This window comes from Dermacentor albipictus, chromosome 9 (assembly GCF_038994185.2).
Source record: "Dermacentor albipictus isolate Rhodes 1998 colony chromosome 9, USDA_Dalb.pri_finalv2, whole genome shotgun sequence".
NCBI lineage: Eukaryota > Metazoa > Arthropoda > Arachnida > Ixodida > Ixodidae > Dermacentor > Dermacentor albipictus.
Genome location: NC_091829.1, coordinates 53,293,477 through 53,306,171, shown reverse-complemented (window position 1 = coordinate 53,306,171; position 12,695 = coordinate 53,293,477). Strand labels below are relative to the sequence as shown.

The 12,695-nt window shown below is 47.4% G+C and overlaps 1 protein-coding gene and 1 long non-coding RNA gene across 2 annotated transcripts in view; one reads left to right on the top strand and one right to left on the bottom strand.

Moving 5' to 3' along the window:
* LOC139049879 (uncharacterized) overlaps window positions 1-11,317 on the bottom strand; it is a 225,462-nt gene extending 214,145 nt beyond the window's left edge. The window contains exon 1 of the long non-coding RNA XR_011508649.1: window positions 9,695-11,317. This is a non-coding gene — a long non-coding RNA (uncharacterized lncRNA). The remainder of the gene's footprint in view (window positions 1-9,694) is intronic.
* Window positions 1-11,452, top strand: part of LOC139049877 (uncharacterized) — a 56,688-nt gene extending 45,236 nt beyond the window's left edge. The window contains exons 7-8 of the mRNA XM_070525735.1: window positions 2,645-2,870; window positions 11,324-11,452. Coding sequence (XP_070381836.1) covers window positions 2,645-2,870; window positions 11,324-11,341 — 244 coding nt within the window. The 3' untranslated portion in view covers window positions 11,342-11,452. The remainder of the gene's footprint in view (window positions 1-2,644; window positions 2,871-11,323) is intronic.
* Window positions 11,453-12,695: the final 1,243 nt, after the last annotated feature.

The following is a 12,695-nucleotide window of genomic DNA, read 5'->3' as shown; positions in this document are numbered from 1 at the left end:
CACTCATTACTATTATCTGCATAGTTTTCATCTGGATTGTGTACACATGTTTACCCTTTTCACTTGCAGTGTATAATTTACTAAATACAAATTCCTTTCTGTCGGTTTTTCGCAGCTAATACACGTACCCTGCCTTATGTTTTAATTGAATGTTTATGTATATATGACTTACTTATACTTCTTCGTATTGATGTTAAGATTGTGAATTAATAACTAGCATGGATCCCAACTAGCCTTGAGCTAGGGATACAGATGTCCTGTACAACTTTTCCTGTGTAATTTCCATTTTGAATAAACTTCAATTTCAATTTTTCAATTTTTTTTCAACGTATTGACTCCTTTCGTGGAGCAGTTTGTTATAGAGAAACGAGATGGCGCTTCATGCAGCGCCGCACGTCGCCTAAGCGACAGCGTGTGCATACGACGCCGCTTCCACATCGCTCCTGTGTCACCAGCTGTCGGAAATGCAGCTGAGTTGCCGCTAACGCGCTGCGCTCCCATCATGCTGGATTGAATCGTGTGGATTGAAGGCGTATGCAGTGGCAAGCTGTAAAAGTAGTGACTGGCACATTAAGGAATGGAATGAATCTGTGTGGCCAAGTTCGCGGACCTTGGGTGCAACTGCCCGTAAGCGTTACCGGCGTATTTCGACATAGGCGGCCTTTTTCGAGGATACAGAAATTTGCTCGTCCTGTAGGGTTGTATTGCTAACCTTCAAAGAAAGATGTTCTGTCGCGGAACGTTGGCAGGAGTGGGTACCGCTCGTTAAACAATGGCAAAGGGAGTAGCGCCGCTGCCTGAGATCGTTGCCGCTGCTGTCAGTTGTTGAAAATGGCGCTTTTGCTTCACACGTCCATGGCGTACGAGGAACGAAGCGTGGCAATCGAAACCGCCGACAAGCTCCGGTAATGTGACTGGGAGAGTCTGGACCACTCACCGTATGCAGTCAGCACCTCGCCCCTAGTCATTTCTACGTTTTCGGTCAGCTGAAGAAGCTCCTGGCTGGACAGCCATTCACGTGCAACTATGAAGCCAAGACAGCAGTCCGACGGTGGTTCCATAGTCAGCCGGACGCATTCTACGACAGGGGCACCACAAATTTGGTGCCGCAATGGGACAAATGCCAGAATCGGTGAGGGGACTATGTGGAAAAGTAGTGGCAGTAGTGTAAGAACACAATGATTGTCGGCGGTAATGCGTTAGCATTGGGTTTATATGTCACCACAACGCGTTGCAATTGGTCGAACGAGGTGGTAGTTATGAGACGTGTACTGCAGTGGAACACCTTCACGTTTCCCTAACCACACCCAGCGCTATCTAGCAGAGCGGCCGGGAAATCTTCGTGTGCCCTCCGAAATGCATGACGCGCTGCTGCTCGTGATCGCTGGGAAACGCGTAAAGTGTTAACCGGACTCTTCGCTCACCCTTATTTCTCTCGACACGCTGCAAAATCTACTAGCACTGCCGCGAAGTCAGCGAGCTGCGTACGAGACGAGAGGCGTGGCACGCTGCTGCACGGGAACAATGTGAGCTGTTCCCTCGCTTGCCGCAAAATTAGTGACATATACTCCGTTACCTAAGAAGGCGATAGGTTTACACTGAAGCCCGGCCCATACATAGTGAATTCATCGCACAGCTTGCTAATGCGCCGGACATTTCTGTCCTTGAAGAGCCCTTGTGACGCGGGCCCGTTTCCGCTAAGCACCAGATAAATTTAAGGGATTTTTTTTCTTATTGTAGAGTGGCACATCGACAGTGGCACAAACATGGATACCCAAGGGGGCGGCAAAGACGTTCATCGAAGAGTGATGCGCAGTCACCACATTTGGCACGAAAGAGCTTGTGGCGACGAGCGATCACGTAGACCGGTAAATTCGGGCTCTCACAGGAGAGGAAGAAACACCACTCGATCGCTTAGCCTAGCATTCTCTTTAATGATCTTCGGAACGCTAGCCCGTGCCGGAGCGTGCCAGCCGCTCGTGCCTCGTGTAGACGCGAGCGTCTACGTCAACTCGCGTGCGACGCCGATGCTGCTGCCGCTACAAGCTTAATAAAAAGTCGTCGCACAGTTCCGTCTCTCTCGAGAAGCAAGTGCCTGACTCCGCAGTGGACATTCCTTAACGTCGCCGCTATGCGCAAGAAGCACAGAAACCGCCCTTGAATTACAGACCGCAACGCTCTCAACGCGGAGAGTTCACGGACACGTACCACCAAACACGGGCTACGGTAGAACCTTCTCCCCACTTTCGAGCAAGTGAGACCATCCTCCGGAGCAATGACATTGACCGGCTGCTACAGATCATCAGTCGGGCCCTGGCAGCGGAGGAAGGGCGGCAGGACAATTAGGCGTTACCGTTCGACTCGTAAAATTTTCGCGTCGAAAGAAGGGGTTTTCAATCGTTCAATCACTTTCGGAAGTGTTGTTGGCGAATGTAACCTCACCTCTTCGACAGCGCTTCGTTGTTCCTGCGTTTACACACGCACGTCCACGTTTCCATTGCTACTTTTGCATTAACTCTGGGTCTCAAATTCGTACCGTACTAATATATGCACTGAAATAAGATATAATAGACGGCGGTACACTTTGTTGGGTCAGATCTTACGCTTACTTCTTATTCTGTCTTTCTCTATTTTTTTTATGCAGCAACTGGATCCAATTGACAGACTCGAAGGATAAAAAAACTTCTCATTATTTTAACCATGGAAACCTTTCGAATGGAACGATACTGCATTACACGATTCGCCTCTCATTTCGGGAGTACGTCGTAAGCACCGATTTCGACCCGGAACTTTTTAAGCAACAATCCGATAAACCGAAATACATTAACGCATACTTCTCAGAAGCACTGAACATCATTAACTTCGAGGTGGTAAGTTGTTTTTCTAGTAAGTTTCCATGTAGTGAGAAAATTGATTTCTCCCATCTTAGTGTTCGAGGCTTCGGGCTTTATTTTGGCGTAACCTGCAGTGTTATAATGCTATCATTTTTTAAGGACACTAAGGCAATGTGTATGTCGACGCGCGCGCAAAATCGCAGCGAATCGTTGTAGTTATGATAGAATACATATTCTTGGACGAATGATCAATTTGCAATTCCCAAGCCGATCTGAAGACAAAAGAAGGAAATTTAGCGGAAATCCTTTTGCGGCTACATGCTTGCAACATGTACTCCATGCAACTTCTGTAAACACTGGTCCCGGGTTCCCGCTAGTATGTATTACACCAAACTTTTTTACTTTTCCTTTATTTCTACCTTTCTTTTTTTATTCTTTCTTTCTCTCTTTCTTTCTTTCTTTCTTTCTTTCATTCATCCTTTCTTTCCTTCTTTCTTTCTTTCTTTCTTTCTTTCTTTCTTTCTTTCTTTCTTTCTTTCTTTCTTTCTTTCTTTGCTTCCTCGTGCCGAAATAATGCGCTTGTACTGGTTAGCATTAAAAACGGTGCCATCATTTAAACCTGCTGCGATGTGTGCAACACCTCATAGGAAGAAAAAAAGAAAGAAAGAAAAATGCCTGGGCCTTTCACGGCGTAACTTACGCACGAAAATTGCAAAGCGCACTCATTTTGAAGAGGGTGTCACGTGACACTAGGCGCTCTTTTATTGCGAGAGGCACAACACGCACGCAGCCGCCTGAATCCTGGTGTCAACATCACGTCGCAATTTATATATACATATATTGTTACACACGAGGTGTTTAATGCAGAACCAGATGAATCTGGTTGATAGGCGCGGTTGTTGAAGCGGGGTCTCGCCGCAGCTTGGCTAACGTCGTTCTCATCTTCCTTTCATCTGGTTGTCTGCGCGGCAGGCGTGGTTAATGACAGCTTGTGACATTTCCCCGCTGGCAGACGAAGCCCGCCGGGCGAGTCAGTCATCTCGTGGGTAGTAACGCCTCAGACCCGCGACGTGTGTCACTTCAGCCTTGGCATAGCGTCGTCCACCGCTCGTGAGACGCGCAATGCGGTAGTTTACTTCGCTGAGGCACTCCAGAATAACGTAAGGGCCGACGTAGTGGGCGAGAAACTTCTGGCACAAGCCACGCCTCCGCAACGGCGTTTAGAGCCACACAAGATCACCAGCATCGAGGTAAACGTGGCGGTGACGCCCGTCATCGCGTATCTCGGACCGGGCCTGCGATGCTAGGGTGCGGAGCCGAGCGAAGCGTCGCCCTTCTTCTGCTCGACGTGGGATCTCATCAATTGATTCGTTGTCATGAGCGAAGTAGGGAAACAGCGTGTCGATGGTGTAGCGTGGCGGACGAGCATACAGAAGGAAAAATGGTGAGTAACCAGTGGTCTCGTGTCTCGCGGTATTGAAGGCATAGGTAATGAAAGGCAAGATACTGTCCCAATTCTTGTCTGCTGAATCGACGTACATGGACAGCATGTTGGCAAGCATTGTTTGGGCACTCGACCAGACCATTAGTTTGTGTATGCTAGGGCGTAGAATGGCGGAAGCTACATGAACACAGACGAAAGGTTTCTTCAACCACGTTCGCGGTAAACTCTCGCCCACGATCGCTGATTACTATGTGAGGAGGTCCATGTTGGAGTATCAGGTTAGCCAGCAGTGAAATAGAAACTTCTGTAGCTGTGGCCGATGTCAATGCGGCGCTCCCACAATAGCGGGTAAGGTGATCTACGCAAACGATAACCCAACGATTACCCTTGGAGGATCGCTGGAAAGGGCCCAGAAGATCTATACCAACTTGCTCAAAGGGGACGCTAGAAGGGGGAACTGGTTGAAACAGGCCATGTGGCGCTTGTGGCGCACGCTTGTAGCACTGGCATTGAGAGCAGCTGGCGACGTACCGTTCAATATCTTTCCGCATCTCAGGCCAGTAAAAACGTTCTTGAGCCCGGTAGAGTGTGCGTGTGGAACCAAGATGACCGGAATTTGGGCCATCGTGCATGGCGTGTAATACTTAGTGGCGAAGGTTCTTGGGGACAACTAAAAGGTAGCGTGCACCGGTGGTCGAGTAGCTTTTCTTATACAGCGCGCCACCATCACGTAGGCAAAAGCGACTGCCTGCAGGTGACTGCTGTGCTGCGGCGAAGAGCGGTTGTAAGCTCTCGTCCTTGTGCTGCTTGGATATGACGGTACCCATATCCGGGAATTCCAGGGACACAAAAGCGATGTATTCATCAAAATTGTACGCATCACATTCAGTTTTTTGAAATGGCATCCGAGAGAGACAATCAGCGTCAGCATGTCGCAGCCAATTTTGTAGCAAATAACGAAATCGTTTTCCTGTAGACGGAGGGCCCAGCGCGGTAGTCGCCCGGTCAAAAAATCCGTCAGGGCTATCTTAATGGACTTGTAGGATTCTTGAAGGTCAGTCAGGAATTCTTACAGGTACTCTCCCAATACCAATAGGGTTCTTAAAGGTCAGTCAGGAATTCCTACAGGCACTCTCCCAATAGCAATAGGATTCTTAAAGGTCAGTCAGGGATTCCTACAGGTACTCTCCCAATACCAATAGGGTTCTTAAAGGTCAGTCAAGAGTGTCTATATGCACCCTCCCAATACAAACAGGGCTCTTAAAAGTCATGTAAAAACTCTTACAGGCAACCCTCCAATGCCACTAAGAGTCTTGTCGTTTATTGGAGATCCTTTACATGTAGCTTTTGTACACCAGTAGGGCGCTTAAAGGTTAGATATATTTCTACGGGCATCATGACCGTCCGAAACGAAAACGTTCACGCAGCCGATTAACCGAGTTCAACGTGTAAAACCTCACGAAAAATCTGCAGTAATCGAAACCACGATCAGTCTTTGTTTAGTGCTTTTACTTTTATTTAGCCTTTGTGGTGCCGAAATCGGCAGATGCGTGAGGCAACTAGCAACCGAGTGGCTTTCCGCAGTACATCGGTGAATGATATTTCTTCACCTCATGTTAAAAACGGTTACACAATAACATGAGTTGCGCTACCTTAAGAGTGTCGAGGAGAGCAGAAACTAATTGCCGCTATTTTAGCACAGCTACCGCGTGAGTATATTATGTATATATAGTATATATAAGCGACATCACAAACTTGGGCCAGTTAGAAGCGGAATGAAGGCTGCGCTACAATATTTTTCGGTGACTTGTCATCAACTCATAAGCTCAGCGGGTGATTAAGATCTCGTACTCTATTTTTGTGGCTGCCGAGCAATACACCATGCATCTATGCGTTGCTCTTTTGCACCACTGATTTCATCAATGTAACGACAAAACCGAACTGGTCATGTCGAGTGCAAATAAAGCTTCAATTTCCTTAATTTTGTTTGTCCTGTTAAAAATGGAGTGTGGAATGCGCACATGCCTGCCTACTGACTGGCATACAAGCTGCATGGTTGAGACGCACAACAAGAATGTTATTCCTTCAGCCTGCGTAGGACTAGCTGTGCCAATATGTCTTAAAATTGATGCAATCATGCATTTGTGCCATTAATGGACAAACTAATAGGGACCGATAGATTGGTAGACCAGTAGACTGGTAGAGACCAATAGACTGGTAGCCCATCAGACTGGTAGACCATCAGACTGGTAGACCATCAGACTGGTAGACCATCAGACCGGTAGACCATCAGACCGGTAGACCATCAGACTGGTAGACCTTCAAGGTCCGAAATTACGTATAGCCATCAGACATGTAAGCCAGTAGCTTGATGGAATTTTTGACTGGGCGTCCTGAGGGATCCCGCATATTCACAAGCCAGGGTAGCGAATGATGATCTGTTATCACAGTGAAAGGGTGCCCATAGAGATATGAACGAAACCATTGCACGGCGAAGATGACCGCCATACACTCTTGTTCGGTGACTGTGTAGTTGCGCTCGGAGCGGCTCAAGGACCGGCTAGCGTATGAGATCACGTGCTCACTGTCGCCAACACGCTGAACTAGCACAGCAGCGATGCCTACGCCGCTGGCATCGGTGGGAATCTCAGTTGGTGATGAAGGATCAAAGTGGCGAAGAATTGGTTGGGATGTCAACAGGAACTTGAGCTGGCTAAACGATGAGTCGCGATCTGCAGACCACTCAAAGGGAACGCCTTTTTGGAGAAGGCGTGTAAGGGGATGAGCCATGTCAGCAAACCGAGAAATGAATCGGCGAAAATAGGAGCACAAGCCCAAGAAACTTCTTAACTGCTTGACAGAGTTGGGTACTGTAAATGCTTCTACGGCCGCAGTCTTTTGTGGATCTGGTCGGATGCCTTCTTTAGCGACCAGATGGCATAGCACAAGAGTTTGTCGTTCCCCAAAACGGCATTTTTTAATTGAGCACTGGACCCGCTTTCTCCAAGCAGTTCAAGACCAAATTCAAACGTTTGTTCTTCTCACTAAACGTTCGCCCGAAGATAACACCGTCGTCTAAGTAGCACATGCAAACTTCCCATTTTAAGCCGCGTACTATCGTGTCCATGAACCTTTCAAACGTTGCGGGCGCGTTACACAACCCGAAAGGCATCACGTTAAACTCGCATAGTCCGTCCGGTGTTACAAATGCTGTCTTTTCTCTGTCGTCCTTGTGTATAGGAATATGCCAGTAAGCTGACCGTAATTCGATTGAGGAAAAGTAAGATGCCGCAAAGTGACAGTCGATGGCGTGGTCAGTTCGTGGGAGCGGATATACATCTTTCTTAGTAACGGCGCTTAGGCCACGGTAAGCATTACAAAACCGCCACGTACCGTCTTTCTTCTTCACCGACTAGATGATTCTCGAATGACGCCTTTGCATAGCATTTCTTGGACCCGATCGCTGATTATCTTGCGTTCTGACGGGGATACACGATAGGGTTTTTGTCGGATTGGCTGGGCGGCTCCTATGTTGATGCGGTGACGAGTTCTGGACGCAGGAATTGATGGCGGGCCATCGTGCTGCGCATATTGGAATACCGAGGTATGTTTCGTAAGCAGGGTCATCAAAACTCGAGGCTCGTGATCGCTGAGTGACTTATCAATCATGGAAAGTATCTTCGAGCTCCCGGGGCTCGAGACACAGGTTGCTCCTCCATCGGGGAGCTCTGTAAGTACTGCGATCGATACGGGCAAGTCTTTCTGAAACGTGGCAATCTTTAGGCTTTAAGGTAGCACTGCCGCTTCAGTGGAACAGTTTAGCGCCCACAGCCGCGCGCATCCATTGGTCACTGAGACCACGCAGTGCGGAACACGTTTTTCTTGAGGCAGTTCCGATGTACAAGTTCCACTGCAGCATCGAACGAGATAGGAGACGGAGATGAACAGGCGACGGCAACACGCGTCGCGCATAAGGCGGGCACAAATGTATCCTCAGACACGCACAACACACTCTCCGGGCAAGCTTCACGTTCAAAGAGCACAGGTGAAACACTGGTGTCGACACTGAGTTTTCCCGTCCGGCAGTCAGCATTCGCACCACACAATAGCAAAAAGTATGTCCCCAGAATCACGTCATGCGAGGAGCGAGGAAGAACAGTAAACTCTGCATTAAAAACTTTCCCACCCAAAGACACACCCACGGTGCACACACCAACCGGGTATAACGATGCACCACTGACTCCACGGACACTTGTGCTCCGGTCCCAACGAAACATAACCTTGCTATATATACATATATCGTGGACGCTAGAGCGCACTCGCGTTCAGGCTGAGTTGCAGCATGGTCTGACGGGCTCCAAGACGGCACGGCAGCCCGGCATACCACCAAAATCGTTGGATATTCAACAGCGGCAATTAAAAGGTGGCTAGTTTTCCAATCTTCTGCATGGCGGTGCCACCGCGCTGCAGTAGAGAGAATTCACTCGTGTTAAGGAGTCACTCATATTGAAGGTAGAATTCACTCATATAGACCGTTGACATCGGTAATATACAGGTTAGCGATGCAGGCGATTGAATGAAAGCTGTCAGCATAGGTGGAGAATATAATGGCATATTGGGAGAACTTCAGAATGGCAACACAATCTGTAGGCGTCTGGACGATCACTTGTTTGTCCTTCTCCGTGTATTGAAACATGCGGAGTAGAAAGGAGTGCTTTACATGTTGCTTTTTTTAGACATTAGAACAGCAAGTCACAACGTTGACAGCAACGTTTTATATGTTTTCGAAGGGGATATAGCTGTTAAGAGAGATTTACGTAGAATATACCGTTTTATTCAATGGGAGAAGATGAGGAGCGAGGAGAAAGTTGATATCAACAAGGGACTGTGGTAGGTGTGCCCTTTATCCCCAGTGCTGTTTATGATGTATGTGCATGGTAAGGATGGAAAGGACGCCAGAAGGAAGTAATATTGTGTTTATTATCTCATAATAATTTATTATCTCCTGATTATCTCAGTTGTCGACCAACAGCTTCCAGGTTTGTTTTATGCGAATGACATTGTGCGTCTAGCTAAAAAGCAAAGTGATATGCAACTTCTGGCTAATAGCTGTGGACAGGAAGGTGAGACTTTAGGTCTGAAATTTGGCGGTAATAAATACGGCGTGATAGTATTGAATGAAAATAGTGAACAGACAGTGTCAATTCAGCGCCAAAAAATACCTCGGGTAAAAGAATATAAACACCTTGCTATATGGATGAACGAAGGCAATAGATATATGGAAATACAGGAAAAAAACATTAAGCGTCAAAGGGAAGAGAAATGCGGCCATAATAAAACGCAGGGCACTATGGGGATACAAAAGGTACGAGGTGCTCTGGGGAACTTGGAAAGTTGTAACAGTTTCAGGACTTACATTTGGGAATGGTGTTGTTCGCTTGAAGTCGGGGGTACAGTAAGGACTCGATGACAACCAAATGTCAGCGAGACGCCTCACATTGGGTGCCCACGGGAAGACTGCAGGGTTATATAGGCTGCAGGGTTATATAGGCTGGACAAGTTTTTCATTGAGGGAAGCTGATAGTAAAATTGATTATGAAGAACGACTGAGGAATATGGAAGAAAGTAAATGGGCTGCGAGAGTGTTGAGGCAATTGTACAGGAAAAACATTGATTCACAGTGGAGGAAAAGACCTAGGAAGCTTACCATCAAGTATGCGGCGCGTAGGGTGAGCAACACACCAATAAAGAACGCCAAGCGGAAAGTCAGACAGGCTGAAATAATCTCATGGGCGGCAGCAATGGAAAAGAAACTTTCCATGACGAACTACTGAAGAGGAAAAAACGAAATGCAAACCATGCAGTATGTTTTATTAGAAGGTATCTGCCGAGCGGTCGATTTAGGCACCCCTGGCCTCCTTGAAGCACTTGGGTTCAGCGATAGCAGAGCGAAAGTAAACATGTCCGCAGTAAAGAGTAATAAGAGGCGATAGGAAGATTGTTGGACAATATATAGGGAAACGATAAACAACAGAGGCGTACAAAAACAAAGTTCCCAATAGGAGTTCAAAAAGATTGATGATGGGAATTTTGTGTGGAAGTTTTTTATTATTATTAATTTTTTTACATAGGTAAAACAGCTTGGTGGCACAATCCACCGGCGTATTCTAAAGGGAACGTCGATAGCATGCATGCATGCACGCATGCATCCCGTCCCGTCCCGTCCCGTCCCGTCCCGTCCCGTCCCGTCCGTCCGTCCGTCCGTCCGTCCGTCCGTCCGTCCGTCCGTCCGTCCATCCGTCCGTCCATCCATCCATCCATCCATCCATCCATCCATCCATCCATCCATCCATCCATCCATCCATCCATCCATCCGGAAATATTGCGAAGGTATTCACCCAGTGAGAGCCACAGGTAACATACATCTTTCAGAAACACTTGCATTGAAGTGGCCGGAAATATCAATCGGTGAACTGCCGATAAATGGAAGAGACGCTTAGAGCATAAGCGAAAAAAAGAAAGCAGGGAGGAGAGTAGTGCTACCGGATCCATTACAGGCTTAGGAAGCGATACCCGATAGATACGTTTTGAGGAAGATAACGGGGGCGTATGCAAAACCGCTAGAATAAAAAGCAGGTATAGCATTCATGATTAGCTCAATCAGTCGAACAAGTACAAACGCTTGCTGGGCCAAGTCATTGCTGGGTGACTAACCGCGCTTTATTACAATAATTTGTTTGATTGCACGAGGGCATTATATGTCAGCGTACGCGCGCAATTGCATAGCCAATCGTTCCGCATATAACCCAATATATTTTTAAATCGTGTGTTTGCAAAGTCACAAAGCATTCTGAATTCGAAGAGATGAAGTTTATGGAAATCCATGCACTAACCATACTAACTGCCGGTTAAGCTACCTTGCGATATGGTTAGAACGAGTCAACTTTTTACTGAGGCAGTGGAAGCTAGTACTTTGCGCAAATCTAAACAGTTTCGTATGTTCTCCACGGTAACTTATGATCATTTTCCTTCTTTTTTGTCGCAGGACGTACCGTACACGTAGAAGACGAGTTTACTCTCTGCATTTACTCGTTTCCAGCAATTCCGTAATTAGCAAAATGTGTTTTCTGAAATAAACGAATACTCCTATTTCAATAAAGTATTATCGCCGTTATTGACGTGTGTTCCTACATCGTAGCGGGAGAATCTTCCAGTAAAAGAAAGGCATTCGCTTCACTCAGGGGTGTATACACATTTCTGTATGCGATTTGTGTTTTGTTATTTCTGTCCAGCGGTGGTGGCAAGGGAGAGGAAAATCACAGGCACTCATGTTCAGGTAAGTTGAACTCTGTGGGTGGTGGCCCCATTTCACTTGAATGTTCGGCCTTTTGTGCCAAAGCCGGTTCAGTGCAGGTAGTGTCAAAGGATAGGGCACGTTAGTGCGGTTTGCACAAATGCTGCCGTGTGCTCACGGTGCTCTGGGTCGCACAGCTCCGACGCCTGTTGTGCAGAAAACCAAAAGTGCGCCAATTGTCGGGGCTCTCACGATGCAGTTTCGAAGAATTGCCCACATGTGAAATATAAGGCGAAAGTCTTGAGGCAAATGGTCATTGATGGTTCCTCGCACAGGGGGGCTGCAGCTAAGGTGCGACGTCGATGTTCACGTCACCTGACTCTAGGAAACCCACTGCTATTGCTAAGGATGCACGGAATCCACTGACAGTCCACAAACTTCTGCATACAACTAGCAATAGCAGCAATGAGATTCCTCAGCAGAATGTCTCCAATATAACTGCCTCATGCGAGGAGTGGCCACCATTGCCACGGCTAGACCCACCAGCGGGGCGACAAGATGTAGCACGCTCGCCGAATCATGCTTCACCTTCTGGCAGGAACCAAGGCAACGACAAACAAGTTGTCACCGTGATAAGGGCCCTTATGAACACGCTACGAGCACTACTGACCCGCCATACACACTCCAGTGGCTCGAGGCGCACTTCATGTACTGCATGCCCTGAATCCGGTACTGTCCGGTCTTGAGAAGCACCATGGCTGCTTCTCTGCATTCGTTCCTTAAAGAGGTCAAGGAAGCGTCTATCTTCCAATGTAATGTCAGAGGTATTAAATCACGCATTTCTGACATTCGTCCGTTTGTTTTTAAGAACAAATTTCCAATAATCGTCATTTGTGGCCCAAACATTGAGAGCGCCATCCGCCTATCAGGATATGAAGCTTTCATGTCTGCCACCTGTAGCGACCGCAGCAAAGTCATCGTTTATATCAGATGCGATTTCAAATATGTTTTACACCCAGCGGCACCTGATGACGACAATCAGTACGTGTGTTTGACTATAAAATGCAAGAACGTCGCACTCACGCTAGCAGGTGCCTACATTTCGCCTTCGAGTCGGTTTGAT